Source organism: Silurus meridionalis, chromosome 3 (assembly GCF_014805685.1).
Source record: "Silurus meridionalis isolate SWU-2019-XX chromosome 3, ASM1480568v1, whole genome shotgun sequence".
In the NCBI taxonomy this organism is placed as follows: Eukaryota; Metazoa; Chordata; class Actinopteri; order Siluriformes; family Siluridae; genus Silurus; species Silurus meridionalis.
In genome coordinates this window covers 7,423,449-7,444,345 of record NC_060886.1, presented here as the reverse complement: position 1 = coordinate 7,444,345, position 20,897 = coordinate 7,423,449, and the positions used below count along the sequence as shown (strand labels likewise).

The 20,897-nt window shown below is 38.2% G+C and overlaps 1 protein-coding gene across 1 annotated transcript in view; it reads right to left on the bottom strand.

The window, feature by feature from the left end:
• dip2a (disco-interacting protein 2 homolog A) overlaps positions 1–20,897 on the bottom strand; it is a 142,764-nt gene that overhangs the window by 42,670 nt on the left and 79,197 nt on the right. The window contains 4 exon segments of the mRNA XM_046841650.1: positions 1,987–2,109; positions 5,999–6,241; positions 16,548–16,667; positions 18,369–18,488. Coding sequence (XP_046697606.1) covers positions 1,987–2,109; positions 5,999–6,241; positions 16,548–16,667; positions 18,369–18,488 — 606 coding nt within the window.

The following is a 20,897-nucleotide window of genomic DNA, read 5'->3' as shown; positions in this document are numbered from 1 at the left end:
TCCGGTCATTTGAGGGCTCCTGATGGGCCCTTGAGAAAGGCCCATCAACCTTTCAGCTCAGTTGTAATTCGCTCTGGATACGAGTGTCTGCCACATGCCATAAATGTAGATGTAACTACTGGTTACATCTTGTGGTTATTACCGTGTTTAGTGTATTTACTCTCTGTGTTTTGGTAAAGACTTCTCCTGATAGTTGACTTGAACACCAGGGAATGGATTCTGCTGCCATTCAGAGTTGTTTAATGTGGTCTTTTAGGGGCTTTTGGTGAATTGTCTGCTTAATTTTGGTCCCTTAAAAAGGGAACACATTTGGAAAATTTTGTCTCTTCTATATATTCATATAATTTGAATGCAAATACTCTGAAATGAAAGCTGCAACTATGTAACTTAAAACTCATATTTAATTCATTTGAACTCCAATTATATGATATTTATGCACAATATGTCAACATATAAATATTTATAAGTCTTCTTAGGGATACTTCACATTTGTCACTTTTGTACTGTAGTCATTATTGCCACCTGTAGTTCAATGAAAATATATAAGCAAACTGTTTAGAACAAATACATCAAACTAATACTGTACATCATATAATATTATTAATATACAGAACAGCCACTGAAAAGATGCTGATGGCTTGATAATGTTTCAGACATTCACAATGACACAAAATTAACACATTATCAAGACAGAAAATAAAGTGAAACAGAAAAATAATGAGTCGCTGAAGACTGCGGTGACAGGATGAATCCATGGAGAATGTGTGTGTGTGTGTGTGTGTGTGTGTGTGTGTGTGTGTAGTGTATAGTGAGCTGTCTAGATAGTGGTGTGTGTACTGTATATGTGCTGTGAAGTCTAGGCACATATTTATAGCTCAGGGTGAAACAAAACAGCTGCAGTGTGCAGTGCACACACACACACACACACACACACACACACACACACACACACTGTCATACACACAAATACATTCATCCACACACAATTAAATACTATATATCCAGATGTTTGTGGACACCTGACAATAAAACTCATACATTATGTGCTTTTTGAACATCCCATTCCACATTAAATCCTCATTTGCTGTTTCAATAACCTCCACTTTTCTGGGAAGATCTTCCACTAGATTTTGGAGTGTGGAAATTTGTGCTCATTCCAATTCATCCCAAAGGTGTTCAGAGCTCTATAGCAGACCACTGAAGATTTGCTACTCCAACCTTTATAAAGACTATCTTCATGGAGCGGGCTTTATGCAATGGGCCATTGTCATGTTGGAACAGGTTTGGTTTAGTTGAAATTAAGGTCAGTTCAAATTAATGCTATCGAATCCAAAGACATAAAATTGTGTCCCTCCAGCTTTGTGGTAACAGTTCGGGAAAGAACCACATATGGCTGTAATTCTTCTGTTGGCTTTCTTCATCTCACACACACACACACACACACACACACACACACACACACACACACACACACACACACACACACACACACACCAAAACACCAAGGCCACAGAACATATTTGTATCTTATTCAGTGCCAGGCTTCTGTTCAGTACCTTATATAAGCATCGCTCTAACAAAGAGCCAACAAAAATTAATCAGTGCTCGTGCATATTCCATATTCATGCTTCAGCATTGTCATTAAATTGAACATTTAATATTAATTACTCGCTACAGATTTAATAATCGGCTGCCCAGCGTGGGAATGCTTAAATAATTAAATCTCAAACGGCCCACGGTGAAAGTGTACCTATAAGATCAACGCTATAAAACATGTCACATTACACACGGATGAACCTGATAAAGAACGGCACGAGTCTGTGGGTGTGGATGTAGGAAGCGTGAAATGAGATGCTGCGGCTGACGGGACGTAAGCAGCTTCTTCACCGCGAGCCGATTGGCTGCGACGTGTGTGTGTGTGTGTGTGTGTGTGTGTGCGCGTCAGAGACAGGCGAACGCTGTTGCCGTAGTGATGCGAGGACTCACCGTCAGCCGTGTCCATAGCGCTGCTCGGGTGTGTGTGTGTGTATCCGCGAGGGAGACCTCTCACCGAGGCTACCTGCGATCTCTCGGAGAGCCCGGTGACATCCGGAGGAGCGCAGTGGTTATCTGTCAGAGGTGGAAAACAAAATCATCATCGGATATGAAAAGATGGCAAAATGCCAAGGGAGGGAAATGTATAATCTGCAGTAATTCTCTAAACTCATAAAGTGTTATATGTTATACAACCTGCATACTGATAGAGTCAAGTTACAGCGTTCAGGCATAACATTAGGACATTATAACATGAGCGGTGAAGTGAATAACACTGATTTTGTTGTTCAAATTGCTGAAGAAGTTCATGGTGTTAATGCTCGAAGGGTCAGAACTGTTTTGGCAGCAAAAGGGGGACCAACACAATATTAGACAGGTGGCCATAATGTTATACCTGATAGGTGTTAGTTACAGTAAACAGCTACACTATAAACCATTAAGTACCAAACAAAATAATAGTAAAAAACATAATTGTATGCTACAAGAGGAACAAGCGTTACAGCTCCAAGAGTGTGATCGTTTTCTTCTCCCAGATAAAAAAAAAAACTCTCGAAGGCTCTCCAGGCTCCTGGAAAGAATTTTCCCACTTGATAATCCTCAGTGTCCCTGAGAGAATTACTTTAAATGGCTTTAAATTCAATAGCTAATATCAACTAATCTCTTTCTGTTTACTGCTCTTACAATGATTTATACAATTTATACAAGACAAGCATTAATGTTGCATTCTCAAGAACAAGCATGGCCAAAGTGGTCTTGCAATGAGAAGAAGTCCAGATCAGTGGAGTGTTACAGTGTTGGTTGATCCTGCAAGTTTCTGCCTTTTCCAAAACAAGATCTCCAGAATCCAACCCGTAAGTTCAAGGTTATAATTCTTACAGTACCACGACCTGCCTTCCTTAATGGCTCAGTTTGGCTGTGCTTTGGTAGAGTCCTGGTTACTGTAAACTTTTTTTTTTCATTTAAGACTTTGCTAAGAACCTTTAATGCACCAGGGTGAAGAAAAAGATCACATTGCTCCCGTATCAGCATACATTGATTTCAGGTTTGAGTTTAAAATCCTGTTTCAGGTCTACAATGTGGATTCTTGAATCTTACCCCAATACATCATAATTAATTCTACCGCTCTCTGGATCGCTCAGGTCGTTTTTGTTTTGTTTTTTATTTTGATACTCCCTCATTGCTGCTATAAAACCAATGGCGATATTGTTTTTTTGTGGTACGTCTTCCTTTCCATATGAGGTGCTTTAGAGATAAAGTTTGAGACATCTTTCGGCTTACTTTCTCTAGATCTGAGCCTTGACACAATCCTGTCTATGCGCTCTGCAGCCAGTTACTCTGGGCTCATATCTTGGTTTTCGCTCCGACCTGAGTTTTTAGCTGTGCGATTCTTTCCTACATTGCTACATAAGTGCATGACTGAACAAACACCAAATTTCCACAAGCACAATTTAAAATGTTGTGGAACATCTTGCCAAAAGAGTGGAGGTTATTATAATGGCAAATAGGAACTAAATTGGGAATGGGATTTGCAAAAAAGCACAATACAAACCTATGGCCAGGTGTCTACAAATGTTGGTCCATATAGTGTGCATTTTGTTTGTCAGAGCAAAGGATCTTTATCAGTGTACTATTTCAGTTTTCTGATGTGAATACATTCAGCACAAATCTGGTTTTTGCTCTATTATTAGGCATTGAGTATAGAATGATTCAAAAGTATAAAACTGCAACACAACAAACTGTGGGAACAGCTTCTAACTCTATAAATAGAGACTTCAGAAACCAGAAGTCAAAGGGACGCTGAGTAAAACAGTTTGACAACTGATAGTCGTTGTACGTACACACAAGAAAATAAAAAAGCACACAGCTTGTCAAAAAGCAGCTGGAACATTTCAGAAAACTGTCAGGAAGATGTCAAAATGAGGTCCAATTAATAAAAAAATAAAAAAAACATGGAGGAGGAAATAGCTATTTCTCTTCACTCGTGGAAAAAACGCTGGCAGTGAGAGTATTAGGGATGATAAGCTTCACAGCTTAACAGACAAGCCAACAAAAAGCACCGAGGTGCAAAAGAGAGTTTCAAATTTATGGCAAAAGATGTGTTTAAATCCCTGATACCGACACAAAACACTAGGGGGCGGAGGTCAGGTAGATCAACTAGTCAGAACTTTCTCTTTAGGAAGTGCTGGCTGAGTGATTACGATGTTGGACTTTTGATTGGAAAGTTCATTTCCTTAACACCACCAAGCTACCAGTGAGGTGCCTTTGAGCAAAGCCCTTATTCCCTCCACTACTCAGCTCTATAAACAACATCATTATAAGTTCATCTGGATAAGGATGTCTGCCAAATACCAAATGTAAATGCATTTTCATTAAAACTGTGTAAAATTCAATTCTAGCATATACAGTAAACATGCTGTTAGTATGAACTCAGATGATATTGTAAATGATATAAAGTTTATGTATACAGGGTTCTATGGGATATACGGAGCGTATTCTAGAAATGTAGCTTTTATTAAATTGTTTTAAATTGTTTAGGGAATATTTAGAGAGTTGTAGAGTTGAGGATAAAGGAAAATGCATAGTGTATAAGCAATTATAGAGTATATAGTTAGTTGCATGGTGTATGGTGTATTTAGGGTATTTAGGGGAATTTGGGGTGTAATATGGGGGATGTTTGGTGAATAACGGAATGTCACAGGAGGTCTTTTCTTCCTGTGGGGGATCACATTTTATTACTCCTCCCCCTTTTGTAAGGGCTAGTGTTCATAATGGTAATAGTCTAAAAATAATAGATGCACTAGCTTTACCTCTGTAGTTGTATGTTTTTGTTTGGCAAATATCATGTGCAATATAATGTCATAATTTAACATTTTTATGAGCAATATCATTTTTTACTTTTTACTATAACTATAATGTTTAACTTTTGCGTGTTTGCATTCTTTGTAGGAGCGTGCTCTGGTACAAGAATATCCTTCGGGATTAATAAAGTTCTATCTCATCTCATCTCATCTCATCTCATCTCATCAAGTTGTATCCTGGCAGCTGTATGGTTATAAGGCGTATATACTGTATGAAAGGTATTAAAAATATAGGCAGCACCTCATTTTCGTATTTTAAATGTTTGGCCTGGTTATAAAGCATTTTTTTTTCTTCAATGCTTTAATGCTGTTCTGAAATGTACAATATGATCATAAGTTTGTGAACACCCGACCACAAGATTCGTATAAGATTCCTAAATTTGCTGTTATAATAACCTCCACTCTTCTGAGAACACATTCCACTAGTGTTCTAGCTGAGATATGTGTGAGTTTCATTCAGGCACAAGAGTGTGAGTAAAGTCTGGAGGACGAGGAGGCGTTCCAATTCAATCCAAAGGTGTTCAGTAGGGTTGAGGCCAGAGCTCTATTGCGGGAGATCTTCTACTCCAACTCATGTATATCTTCATGGAGCTGGCTTTGTGCACAGTGACACTGTCATGCTAGAACAGGTTTGGGAAAATGTAAAATGTCCCAACTTTTTTTTAATACTGATTTTTATGAAAAAATTACAAAAGAAAAGTTTCAGCATTAAAAAAAGTAATATATTTTACAATTATAAGAAGCATGACAGAGAGCATAAAAGGTGTAAAAAGGCGAAGATGTAAAGAAATAAGACATGATTCAGGTGCAGTGGAGAAGTATTTCAAAAAGGGCATTACGAGGTATAGGAGGTGTATTATAATGTTTACAGATGTATGGGATAATGTTCATTATACTACAGAAGGTTTCTGAGGTTCAGTATAAAATATATAGATAAAATGTACATGATGGTAGTGCAAAGTAACAGCATGTCAAGTCAAGTCAAGTTTTACAGAAATCATGTTAAAGTATGTGTAATGTATGTTATATACAAGGTATTAGAGGATACAGAGGGCCATATATAATACCTGCGTAGAACTAGAGTGAGAAGCATTCGAGGTACTGACCGAGTTGTGTGTGAGCCATGACGTCGGCCAGAACAGTAGCAGCTGTGGCGGAGTTTGAGGCGGAGTTAGTGCTGTGATGGCTGCGCCCACCAGGATAGGATGAAGTGGAGGAGGCGGAGGAGGACGTGGATGAGCAGTGGTGATGGATGACTCTGTTGAACCAGTGTTCCACATTCGGGTTGGGTGCCTGGAACGGTGATGATGACGCCATCCGTCCCTCGTCTTCTGATGCCGAAGAGGTGTCTGTGAAGAGGGAGAGAGAGAGACAGAATCAACACACACACAAGAAGATAAGATCTAATGAAAGGCACATGAGCTCTCTAGTTAAACATCAATAAACAAAGTGGTATATTGGACACCCCCACAGTCGAATGGAGCTACAGCCACCTTAACATCAGGGGTCTTTGAAAAAGGAGAAAAGAAATTTCCAGACGATTTGCACAGCATCTTTAACCAACTATTAAACATAGCCATCAATATAGCCCTGGCTATTCAGCACATACAGCAGACTAGCACAGTGGCTAGTTTTATACAATAAGCTTTATTTTGAAACTGTATTATTTCTATAGATCTGATATGTTTTCCTTGAACACTAAAAAAAAAACCTACACCCTTTATATTACCATCAATTCAAGTCAAGTCAAGAGGCTTTTGTTGTCATTTCTACCAAACACTACACAGTGGACAGCTGATCCGAATGAGCCAATCCAACACAGTACACAGTTATAATGAGACAACGTTCCTCCAGAACCCTGGTGCTACACTAAACAACATAGTGCTACAACACACAACATAGAGCTACAGTACAACATAAAGCTACAGCTATAAGAAATCCCATTTTGTAATTTGCAGGGATCTGTCATAAATGTCAATGCAGTTTTATTATGACCAGGTGTACATTCTAATCCTAGCTGGTATACATAGTGTTAGTATGGACTCAGATAACATTATATCTGGTATATAGTTTTCTATAAGGCATGAAGGCTGTACTTTGGGATGTACATGGGTTGTTATGGGATGTACAGGGTTGTAGATTTGTTCTCTGGGGGATACTGAGTGTATGAGAAATGAAGGAGGTAGTTTATGATGTATACAGGTTGATGGGGTGGTTCTTGTATCCTTGTAGACGATACAGGAATAAAAATAGCATAGAAGCAGTTACAGAGTGTATAGTTATAATAGTATTATGTATGGTCTTTTAACCAACTGTTTATCTAACTAGCCATCCTGTTATCCATCCATCCATCCATCAATCCATCCATCTAGTTATCCATGTATCCAGTTTTCATCCATCCATCCATCCATCCATCCATCCATCTAGTTATCCATGCATCCAGTTTTCATCCATCCATCCATCTAGTTATCCATGCATCCAGTTTTCATCCATCCATCCATCCATCCATCCATCCATCCATCCATCCATCCATCCATCCATTCATCCATCCATCCATCCATCCATCCATCCATCCATCCATCCCTTGTCCCCAAATGTATTGTATACATACAGTATTTCACAAAAGTGAGTACATCACTCAAATTTCAGCATCCATTTCAATGTATCTTCTCAAGGGACAATACTATAGAAATTAATCTTGGATATATTTTGGAGTAGTCAATGTGCAGCTTGTACAGCGGTACAGATTTACTGTCCTCTAAAATAACTCAACATACAGCCATTAATGTCAAAGTAGCTGGCAACAAAATTGAGTACACCCGAAGTGATAACAGCTGTAAGCCATTGTAACCATGCAAAGTCACACTTCCTATTTATAATGTTCATGTTTATGTCTGCTTGCTAGCACCAAACAAATTGTGTATGTTGTAATTAGAGTAGTTCAAATTTGGTGATTTGAGTACAATTCTCTCATACTGACCACTGGATGTATGAATTAGAATTGTTGCTCTCCACAAAGATGGCCGAGGCGATAAGAAGATCCGTAACACCCTGAAACTGAGTGTGGCAGCGGATCGCGAATGGAGGGCGAGCAGGAAGAAACAAGCGGTAAGACTACACCTGTAGCTGATGAGACAGTGCGCTCTGCTTCGTTCCGGTGATGCCAATAAATAGGAGAGAGACACCAGCCTCGGGGGGGGAGAGACACACCAAGCAGAGGAGAGCAGAAGGGTCTCTCCGAGCGGTGGCTGAGCACGGGCGGATGCAGAGAGCAAGGCGTGGTAAACACGGTGTGTTCAGTAGTGTATTCCTGTGATTCTGGGACTACTGGTTTGGTATGTGGTGTGCACGTGTGTTACAGTGTGTTAGTCTGTAGGTAGACATGTCGGTTCGGCACATTATCTGTTCACAAATTGATTGAGGTAACATGCAAATAACACAGGAACAGCAAAAACAGCAGATTTAATGCTCTCACTGGTGTAACATTTATGATGATGTCCGATAAACAATTAATATGAATTAGAATTAGCATGACAACGGCAGTCTGAAAGACAGGTATAATCAGTCTTATTAATCTCATTAGAGAAGCCAGGCATGAACGAATTAGTGACAAAAGAATGCCCATTGTTATTTGAGAAGGAATACACGGGTGAATATTTACCGTGCCTCGCTTACTTTTCTAATTTTCACTCAACTTTTGATTAATATACACACAAGGGCGTGTGTTTACAAATTACAAATGCAAACAACGGTGTGTTGTCTGAGGTTTGGTTCTCAAACATGCACTCGAGCACCGAGGCTAATGTAGCCAAGAGAAGCTAGGAAAATGAAGAAAGCAGTCAGGTTTATTTGCACCAGTTAGATTTTTTTTGCTAGTTAATGCTGTATTCTAGCTGTAGGTTCATTTTAAGGTTAGGTTCCCTTTGTTTCGGCTTCACCAAATAGCACCAAGCGACCCAAAAAAAAACAACAACAACTTTATAGCCAATCTGATAATGTCAGGTATAGCAAGCTAGCAAACATTTCCTTTGCAGTTCCAAGTATAGAAAAACCACACACCGTTTTTGTTTTTGACCATTATCTAATAAGATATCTTGTTGTATATATTGTCCTGTTGGCCATCTTATATTTAGTCCTGACAGAGAAAAGCTCATTATTTAATAATTAAACATTAAAATGTTTTTAAAAACAGTATTAACATTTTGTACTTGTCCCAGAATGCCAAGATAAAAAAATGTTCCCTTCTTATTGAAGAACAGAGGTGCTCACACTTTTTTCCCATGTAAAGGCCAAATATCCAACTTGACTGAGGGCATTGGCTGAAAATAAATGTATTGTACAAAACATTTATTAAAATTAAAGTTGCCATGCTTTACCTAATTCATGATTTATAATAATAATATAATAACAATAATAATGTAAATATAATAATAATAAAAAAATAGGTAATATTACTCTGTAATCTGTTTAGCTAATGCAGTTTAATTTTCTAGTTAAAGTTCTAGTTCAGGGAATTAAGTGCAATCCAGTTTATTTATAGAGTTCAATGACTAATAGCTGTTCAGTGACTTCTAATGAGAAAAATTAAACTGGTTCTTTGTTAAATGTTTTTTTTTTTTTTTTTAATGCCATATTTCCCCACCCTTTTTTTTCCTTTTATCATATATGGCACTGCTTCAAAACCTTCAATACTCCTTTGTATGGTTGTATACAGTACTTTGTGCTAATGCTAATGTGACTTATATAGATAAGTGTTAGTTAAGTTTGCTAAAATTGGCTTCTGAAAAAAAAATTATTATGGGCTTAGTTGCTAATAATGACACTAAATAAACTTGGTTTTAGACCAGGCACAAGGTTAGAAGACAGCTAAATGGCATGTGATGCATAAGCTGCATGCTAGGATAGAATTGGATAGATGAGAACACAAGTCTCTGATACTTAAATCCACTGTAAGCTATTTTACTAGCACGTAGCTAGTAAATTAGCTATGTGTTTGTTAGCAAAACATTAGTGAACTCAGAAAAGCGTTTGTGATTTGCAGATTTGTAGAGTTTTGTCCCCAAAAGCCATTTTATTAGTATTTATTAGTTTAAGTAAACAAATTATTATTCTACTTGTTAAGTTGTGAGACAACACAATAAGAACTGGGAATTCGTTTGACCACTTCTGATCACTCAGCAAAAAATAAATCCTAGAATGTACACAATGTAAAATACATGGCAATTAAACCGATTCTGATTCTGAACAAACTTTCAGGCCAAAAAGCGTATATAAATTGAACTGAAATTAACTAAACTGAATTAAAACGATGATGGATAATAAAAGTGCAGAAACACAATTAGAAACAGTGACAGAAGATGAATTCTCACTGAGTCAGCATATCTAAAAAGGGATTTTTGCAAATATACTTACATAAGTGTTTTTTTGGACTTAACTCACTGTCCTTAAAACTTGTTTTTATACTAAACATGTTTACTTTAATTATACCCAAAATGAAAAAAATTACATGCAAGTTACTAGTTAAGAAATAAGAACAAATTCCAAGGTTAAAACATCTATGACTGAAAAAGGTATCAGACCTCTGTGAGTTAATACTAATCACACTATTACCATCGACAGGCGCCGAGTTCATTTCTCAACACTGCCTCAAGCTGCCACTGCTGGGCCCTTGAGCACGGTTCTGAATCCTCGACTGCTCGGTTGTATACATGTAATTCGCTCTGGATAAAGGCATCTGCCAAATGCCAAATGCGAGATCAATGCAGCATGCTGCCTGCAAATTACAAACCCTGTATCAATCAACAAACAGCAGGGGAGGAGATGCAGCTTTATCCGACACTCAGAAAATATTTTAAATCTAGGTCTACACAGACTCAATACACCCTGCGTTTCCTCATTAAATTCTGTGTAATGTGTAATTAACTCAGGTAGGGAGCAGGCAATGTTCAGGGCAATGCTCCAAGTTGAATTATTGTCAAGAGAAGCGTAAATATAAGAAGAAAAACCCAGGAGGCAAGTGAAGCAGCGAAAAAAGTGTTTCATTATAAGAGCACAATAATTGCTATGCAATTTCAAATGCATCTTAGGTTGATACTATTGTTTTATTGTTGATTTAAGTGTATTCAAAAATATTATCTGCCTGTGTTAATGTAAAGGTTCAAACATGGCCCTAAACACAGCATATAAACTATATGCTCTCTATACATTTATTTCCTAAAAGTAAATGACGTAAATACCTTTACGTAGTCCTATACATTCTAAATAAAGACTAGAGAGCAAGTAAAAGAAATCATGATGCATCAAACCAGGTCACTTTCTTCCATCGTCAATTTCTGATGCTCATTAGCCCATTACAGGAGCTTTTGGTGATGGACAGGATAGGACCAGATGGGCTAGTCATCACTGCCTACTTGCAACAATAAACCTTGGGCACTCATGACACTGTCACTGGTTGACCGGTTGCCCTTCTATGGATCACATTTGGTAGGTACAAACCACTGCATGCCAGAAACACGTCTACAAGACCAGCTGTTCTTCTCGGAGTTCAAGGGGCAGACATATTTCAACATCCAGTATTCAGGAAAAACTGCTTGAGTCAGGCTTTCATGGTCAAATTGCAGCAAAGAAACCATTACTTCATAAGAACAACAAGCAGAAAAGACTTTCATGGGCCAAAAAACACAAGGAATAGACATTAGTTCAGTGGAAAACTGTCCTTTGGTCTAAAGAATCCTAATTTCGAAATGTTTGGCTCTAACCACCGTGTCTTTGTTAGCCGTCCAGAAGGTGACCGGACAATTCCTGAATGTGTGGTTCCCACTTTGAAACATGGTGGAGTAGGTGTGATGTTGTGGGGGTGCTGTCCTGGTGACACTATTGGTGATATAGGTCAAAACTGATGGCACATATAACCAGCTTGGCTACCACAGCATTTTCCATACAAGAACCATCCCATCTGGTTTGCACTTAATTTGCACCATCATTTGTTTTTGTTTTAACAGGACAATGACCCCAAACACACCTGTAGAGTTAGAGTTAGGGCTTATGTAAGAGCTATTTGTCCAAGAAGGACAGTGATGGAGTGGAAATGACCTGGCCTCCACAATCCAGCAATTTTATCCAGTTGGGATGAGTGGAACCTGGAGAATGAAGGAAAAGCAGCCAACAAGCACTCAACACCTCTGCAAACTCTTCAAGATTGTTCAACAACCATTTCAGGTGATTACCTCACGAGCCTGACTGAGAGAATGGCAAGAGTGAGCAAAGCTGTCATCAAAGCAAAAAGCCATGGCCATTTTAAAGAAATCCAAATATAATGTCTTCAGTGTTATTGTACAATGTTGAAAGTACTGTAATTTCCGGACTATTAACCCAAATATTAGCTGCACCCACTGAATTTGACAAAGATTTTTATTTTGAACCTAAATACGCCGCACCTGTCTATGAGCCGCAGGTGTCCACACTGAAACTAATGAACTTTACACAGGCTTTAATGAAAGACAGTGTCTGTTACACGGCTTGTATCTAAACAGTAGCCTACCAAGAAAGTCATTGTTCACTGTCAACAACAATTTCTCTCGGGAGTTTATCTTTTGGCATCGTCGTGCGTTTAAAAATCACCATCGGTGAAGCTTTTCTCCCGATGCCGTGCAGCTCAGAACACAGGTGAAGTGTGTTTTTTCATGCCTGGTTGTTTTCAGTGTGACGAATGATTCACATTTCCTGTAGACAGTCCGAGTGAGCGGCAGGTCAAACATCAGATAAACATCATCCATATTTATGATGTGGTGCGGCCCGATTCAGTGGGACCGCATCTGATTTAATATAAAGAGTTTCATTGGTTCACCTGAACCCGTTCCTCAATTTCATTGGTCTAATGTTATGGGGCTCAGTTTTTTGCGGTTTGTGAAACCGGGAAAAACCCAGGAAAAATCCATAAATTAGCCGCTTCATTGTTTAAGCCGCGGGGTTCAAAGCGTGGGAAAAAAGTAGCGGCTTATAGTCCGGAAAATACGGTAATACAACAAGAAAAAACGTTATAATTAGGTCCCAACATTTGACTGGTAGTGTATATCTTCATAAAAGTAACTAGCCACATACGATGTCAACCCACAATTCTAGTTAATTAAAGTCTCTTAAATTGTCAAAAAACATTGTTCTTAATTATATCTGTAATTTCAATGTGAAGAGTGCAGACTGTTCATATTTTTTTAGCACAATTGTGATTGGTCTCCTAGGGCTAAAAAGCTCTTGCCATCTGTTCCTGTGATATTTTGAGGTTAGTGAAATGTGACTGGTAGTTTCAGTAAGAACAGCAGGAATTTGTATGAATGTGTCTAATGTCCAGACTAAGTCAGAATTAAGTCTAAATAGACCATAGCGCAAGTCAAAATGATCCATGGAAACCATCAAATCCTGTTTAAGGCCAAGTTTTCACTTTAACTACTCAGCCAGACTAAACTGGCCAAGACAAAATCCACTTCGGAGAAAGACAAACATCCCGAATGTCCAGTACATTTAATCTTTTTGGGATTGTCCTTATATAAAAAACTGCAGGCTACAAGCTACTGTCCTTGTGTAGTGACAAGTTTTCACAGCAGCGTTATTAACAAGGTTGAACATCACAGTCTAATCCTATAAGTGATTATGAGCAGATGCTTAATTCTGTCTAAACCCTAAAGCAGCCTACTGGACATGGTTTCCTCCATAAGGTATGATGATTACAGTCGGAGAGGAGGCCAGATTCACACAGGGAACATGTGTGGGACCAGCAGCCTGTTTAAACCATGTGTGTGTGTGTGTATCACTTTTCAAAGAACAATAGAGTGGGCCATGATTCAATCTCAAATAAGGTGTCTGAATGAGTCAACTTTAACCTTTGAACCATTAATCCGGTTATCCCATCCATGGGTGCCATTATCTCAAGACTCAAGAGAGAAAAGCTCGGCTTAATGCGCTCTTTAGTTATTAAATGGGGACCTGAGCACGATAAAGGCCTCTGGGCCGCCGTATCTAACAATGACATAATCATGGATATTATAGACAGTGCTCTTCACTAACATCACTACTGTAGGCTTGATATCAGATTTATTACACAAAAAGTACTGTTTATGTAAATACCCGAATAATACAATTATAAACAACAAATTGCATTTTGTTTTTCTTTCACAGTTTAATCCATTTGATCTCAGAGAAAAGCGTCCTGAATCGAAAACTATCAATTATCTTTACATTTAAATTAAAGCATACAGTATTTTGTCCCAGATCCCCATTGCTTAGAAATATTACTACCGCATTTCATCCATGGATTAGTTTTACTGCACTGATGCTCCACTAGTTTAAAACTAGATTTATATTTCTGTAAATATTATATGTAGATAGAATTCAATATACTTTCAGACAAACTGTGAAAAAAAAAATATATATATATAATAAAATAATAATTATTTATTTGTTTGTTAATTTAATGTATAAAAATGAATGAATAAATTAATACATTTAATAATAATAATAATAATAATAATAATAATAATAAATTAATTATACTTTGGACGAACTGTGAAAAACAAACAAAATAATAAAAGAAAAATCAATTGTGGTAATTAATCAAATTAAATTAAAGATTTTAATTTATTGCTTGGGATATTTTTGCCTTTCTTTATTAACTCTATGTGCATTTTCAAATGTATTAATTTATTTGTTTGCTTATTTATTGGTTTGTTTGTTTGTTTAATGCAGGAAATTGTAAAAATAAATGAAAACAATTCATTTAATTATGCCTCATTTTAATCGACCAACAATGCATTTGTGTGTGTGTGCATTTTTATTTATTTATAGACTGTATACTTATTTTTTCATTCTCCATAGATAACAAGCTGCAAAGACATAACTCTAGACACATGGGTTTAATCTGCGACTGCGAATCCCGCACCTACACGTGCTATTTATGCTCCGCCGTGCTCAGCTCGTGCTCAGCTCGTGTTTAGCTCATGCACAGAGTCACTTTGAATATTGAATAAAAGCCTCCGCCATATAAACGCATGTAAATGCAACACATCCACCCGCATTATCCTGAGCCTTGCAAAAGGTTAAACTGATCAGCCCTTGGGAATCATTTAGCACGTGATGAATTAAAGTGACACCGAACACTGAGCTCCAGATACCATACAGAAGTCCATAAAGTCAGCAAGAGTATGCAATACTTTCTATAGGCAGGGTTACATAACAAGTGTGGGCTGTGAGCGTGAGAATCCGGATCCAAAAGAAAAAGAGAGATCATTATTTATTAAGAATTCAGGATTTGTATTTCCTGTAGACAGTCCGAGTGAGCGGCAGGTCAAATGTCAGAGGAACATCATCCATATTTATGATGTGGTGCGGCCCGATTCAGTGGGAGCGCATCTGATTTAATATAAAGAGTTTCATTGGTTCACCTGAACCCGTTCGGCAATTTCATTGGTCTAATGTTATGGGGCTCAGTTTTTTGCATGAAGTTTGTGAAACCGGGAAAAACCCAGGAAAAATCCATAAATTAGCCGCTTCATTGTTTAAGCCACGGGGTTCAAAGCGTGGGAAAAAAGTAGAGGCTTATAGTCCGGAAAATACGATAATTTTTTCCTATTTCCTCACGTGTTCCTTTTATCTGATGCACAATTTTCTGAGTTTCTGGTTTACATTTTACTGCAAGTTTTATTCGCTATATAACTACCTGTACACCGACCAGACATAACATTACGACATTATAACATTATGAAGTGAAGTGAATAACACTGATTATCTCTTTATCATGGCACCTAGTGTGTGTGATTTATTAGGCAGCATGTGAACATTTTGTCCTTAAAGTTGACGTGTTTGAAGCAGGAAAAATGGGCGAGCGTAAGGATTTCAGTGAGTTTGACGAGGACCAAATTGTGATGTCTAGACGACTGGGTTTGGAGCATCTCCAAAACTGCAGCTCTTGTAGGATGTTTCTGGTCTGTGGTCAGTATCTATCAAACGTTGTCCAAAGGAATGAACAGTGGTGAACCAGCGACAGGGTCATGAGCGGCCGAGGCTTATTGATGCACGTGGGGAGCGAAGGCTGGATCGTGTGGTCCGATCCAACAGACAAGCTACTGTAGCTCAAACTGTTAAAGAAGTTCATGCTGTTAATCCTTCAAAGGGGTCAGAACTGTTTTGGCAGCAAAAGGGGAACCAACACAATATAAGGCAGGTGGTCATAATGTTATGTCTGTTCGGTGTAAATTGTGACAAATAAAATTAAAAAGAAAATAAATTCAAGTGCCTCAATACTTTAGTTAATACAATCATTACAATCAATCAACAAAAGAAAGAGCGTGACAGTGTCATATATACATACTATATATTCAAAGGTCTGAGAAAAACAACTTGGCTAAAGTATTAGAAATTAGAGTTTGTCAATTTTATGTCCATATTGCACCTTCCAAAAAAAGGAAAAAAACAGAGTACTGCCTATTTGGAGTTTCGCATATTCTGTACATACTCATAGGTTTTCACTGGGTTCTCTGGTTACCTCCCAGCTCCTTAAACCTCCCGGTGTGCCCTAAGTGTGAATGAGAGTGTGCATATGTGGGTGATAGACTTGTATCCCATCTAAGGTGTGTAAATAAATAAGTAGAAGTAGGTTGTACTCACCAGGCGGTGTGCACGCTTCCACAGAGGACTGGACAAGAACAGAGCGTCGCTTCGAGGGCATTGGCATTTTTCTCTCTTTGTATTTTGCTAGAGCTGCTTGTACTGCTTCTGTGTGCAGGTCTGCACACACACACACACACACACACACACACACACACAGACACAGACACACACACAAAAAGCAGAGCACACACACCAGTCTTTGTTAAGTATCTTTGTGGCCTGCCACTGCAAATTTTCCATATTTAATGTGGCCACGTTTCATCTCTGACCGTAAAAGAGGACAGTGAAAGCTGCTGTATGTCTAGTATCTTCGATCCTAAACACACAAAACCGTCAAGTCACATTAGCTACAATTTTTGTGGGTTTGGCGTCATTATCGGCGCTCGCTCTGGCAGACAGCTCGCCATTTAATAATACGCACGAAGCCTGAAAGTCTGCCGTTAGCATAGTCTCGTTTATGAAGTGTTAACAAGCACCAGTGTCTGTTCTTTTCATTCCTTGCCTTTATTATGAGCAATGTCAGCATTTTGAGGTGAAGCAGGCTTTTAACAGCTAAGGCAGCAAATGTCAATGGAAAACAAACAAAAAAAAAACTATTCATACGAAACATGTAGGAGTTGAATGAATATCTGATGAGGTTTGAGATGGTTTCATCAAAAACTGCAAAAAATATAGTTTACTGAGGTTAACTGAAAGACAGTTTATCTCTGATGACTTGTTTTTTTAACATTTCTAGGTTAACATTTCACGACCCCACTGCTACGCTTCCTCCACTGGTTTCCTGAAGCGGCCGGCATCAGATTTAAAACAACTACAATGCCAAAAAAATAATAAAAGACCAGCACCCCTCTACCGCTTAGCACTTATCTTATCTCACACTGCACTGCGCTATAATCTCTCCCATCCTGATCCCACCATCTATATGTAGTACAAAGAAAGACAAGCTTCCAGACTCTTCTCTATTCGTTCACTGAAGTGGAGGAATGAACTTCTACTTGATGTCCGAACACTAGCAGGGAGACTGGGAGGTGGTGGCTCAGTGGTTAAGGGCCCTTGAGGACGATCCTGAACCTCAACTGCTCAGATGTAAGTTGCTCTGGATAAGAGCGTCTGCCAAAATGCCTTAAATGTATATTCAACTGAGTCCAAAAAATCTTAAAAAGCAATCTTGAATACATTTTTTATGTGTTTTTCCCAACAGTATAAGTTATGCTTAGTCTGTGTCCTAATAATTATTGATGGAGACTTCAAAGCACTTATGATGGGGGGCGTCTGTCAAATACCGTAAATGTAAAGGTTCTGTATGTATATGTGTTTGTGTATTTGCGTATGTACAGAATACCTGTGTGTGTGTGTGTGTGTGTGTGTGTGTGTGTGTGTGTGTGTGTGTGTGTAGGTGTGTGTATGAGAGCGCCTGAGTTTGTGAGGGTTTGCCTGTGTGTAATTGTGTATGTTTTTGTGTGTGTCAGTGTGTGTACTGGGTGGGTGTCTGGGTGTGTGTGTGTGTGTTGGCGGGAGTGAATGTGTGTGTTTGCACATATGAGGGTAAGAAGGTGTGGAATGTGCATGTAAGTGTGTGCATGTGTGTGTGTGTGTGTGTGTGTTTATAGGTGTATATGTGTGTAGGCATATGTAGGAGTGCTTCAGTTTGTGGGTTTGTCTGAGTGTGTGTGTGTGTGTGTGTGTGTGTGTGTGTGTGTGTGTGTGTGTGTGTGTAGGTGTAGGTGCAGGTGTGTGTATGAGTGCCTGAGTTTGCCTGTGTGTGTGTGTGTGTGTGTGTGTGTGTGTGTGTGTGTGTGTGTGTGTGTGTGTGAGTACCAGATCTGAAACGCTCGTCCCGGGAGTTGGCTGCTCGGGGTTTATTCTGTTTGGAAGTGAGAGGAGCCCCCTGAGAGGATGCTGTGATTCGGGGATCGGTCTGTAGAGACGGGTCGACACCTGCAAGACGCAAGAGACAAACAGAGTCCCCAATTAAAAGCACTTATCTTTAAAAATCTTTACTTTTGCATGTGCGTTGCTTTATAGAGGAACGCGTTCCTTTTCTATTTAAACATTTACTTCCATCGGCGTTAAAGCTTTACAAATAAAGTTCTTAAACAAACATTAGCATTAATTATCTATTAGTAATGAAGAGTAACAACATGAGCTACCATGTTTATTCATCATAAGAACCATGAAGATGGATTTGGTGTATAGTTAATATAAGCAGTTCTGCTTCAATGGCTTACAGTATGTCTACACTCAAATCTCAGTGAACGTATAAGAAGAAACTTTCTATATGAATTTTATGAATTACATTTTATATGAATTTAAAATGTACATTTGTAATTAATTTATTTCTGCTTTGGGACAATGTCCATTGTTAAAAGAGAAAAATACAATTAAGTAGAATTAAATAATTAATTGACATTTGTTTAGAAAGAATTTAGAAACTTGCATTTGGATCATTTTAATTCAATGTATGACTAATAAGAAAATCACATAAATTAGCTAAAATGCATTCTAATTAAACACGTTAATAAACCTAAAAGCATATACTGTACAGCAGCAGTCCCCAACCTTTTTTGCGCCATGGACCGGTTTAATGTGAGACAATGTTTTCACGGACCGGCCTTTAAGGTGTGGTGGATAAATACAACAAAATAAAATAATACGAATGACATGAAAACTGGTATTTTCTAAATATAATAATAAACTTGAATCCACCGTGTTGTTTTTTGTTCATTTTGCTCACTTGGGGGTTTTAATTTAGTGGTAATGTATTGTGTTAGCGGCCGGAGCAGCGTCTTTAAGAAGGTAGTGGATGGAGGTAAGGCATGTGACCGAGGCATCCTGACATGCATCAAGAGGAGTCATAGACAGATGTGGCGGAGAGAATCCGGTAATTTTCCAAAATAAAACATCGTTCAGAATCAGATAATAAATAAAACGGAAATAATATAAGTTATGTATTCTTTCTGTGCGGCCCGGTACCAATTGACCCACGGACCGGTGCCGGTCCGCGGTCTGGAGGTTGGGGACCACTGCTCTAAAATGATAAGCAGCATTTCAACAGATTTCTGGAAAATAAGCCCATGATATTTGTGCTACCTGAATCAATCCACTTATTACTGCCACCATTATGATGGCACCGCAGTATAACAGAGCAAGGGATCACAGACAGGTATCTTATACAACGAGAATAAATTCACTAAAAGAAGAAACCAGACGAACACAAGTCTCCTTTCATTGCAGAAACTGCATCACCTCTAGTCATTTCTAGTGTAATAAAAGGATCCTGGGATTTTTGTGGATTTTTCTAATACTTTTTGAGTTCTCCGACCACGAAAACCATGAGATAACGGTTTCCCTGGTGATTTGAAATGAAGGCAAATTGTGTGCTTTTCTGCAAATTCCACAAGAAATAAAAACACAAAAGAATAAATGTTTCATGAAAAAGCTTAATGTATTCAAAGCTACAGGTGCCCACACTGTTCATTCTGAAGGCCTCATGGCAGAGTTCTTTCACCCTGGCAACACACGATTGCTGAAATATGATTGAACAGAAACTCAAACAAACACACCGGCAACTGAGAGAGAAGCTCAGAAATGAAAAGAATAGACTACTTGGAACCGATTAAAACATATTCATGAAAAATTATAATAAATCGTAAGTCAGTGATTCTAGTTAACTAGTATTTGTGGTGTATTTGTGCATTTACTTTATGGATTTTTCCACAAGCATATACATTCCTCCCTTTCCACACCTGTATCGATTTTCCTATCAGAGTTGTAATTTACTGCACATATGAGCTTCATTTGGCATGAATTTACTGCTTTACACAAACCCATGTATACACCTATAAAGAATCCTGATGAGTTATTTATCACAAGCCTAAACATGTTTCTGACAAAAACCTGGAATTACTTTGTGTTTATATTCAAAATATCTGTAGCTCATCGTGTAAGAAATATTTCTAATGCAATAGTAAAATAGATGCATGCTGAAACAAAATTTCATTACATTTAATTAGAATGGAATTGCATCTGATTATAAGACATCTGATTAGAAATGTATAAGTTTTTGTTCACCGCAGATTGGTGTATATTTAAATAGGGACCTAGAAAAAGTGCATCAAATATTCAAGATACAGTGGGGGAAATTACATTATAAAAAAAAAAAACATTTGCATTTGATTGAGTGAAATAAGAATTTGATCCCGTACAGACCAGCAAGAATCCTGACCACCACACACCCAAATTAGTCCTGTTCCTTTCAGAAAGGACTCCTAATATCAACTCATTATGTGTATAAAAGACACCAGTCACCAAATTACCCTCTTTAATTCAAACATCACACCACAATGG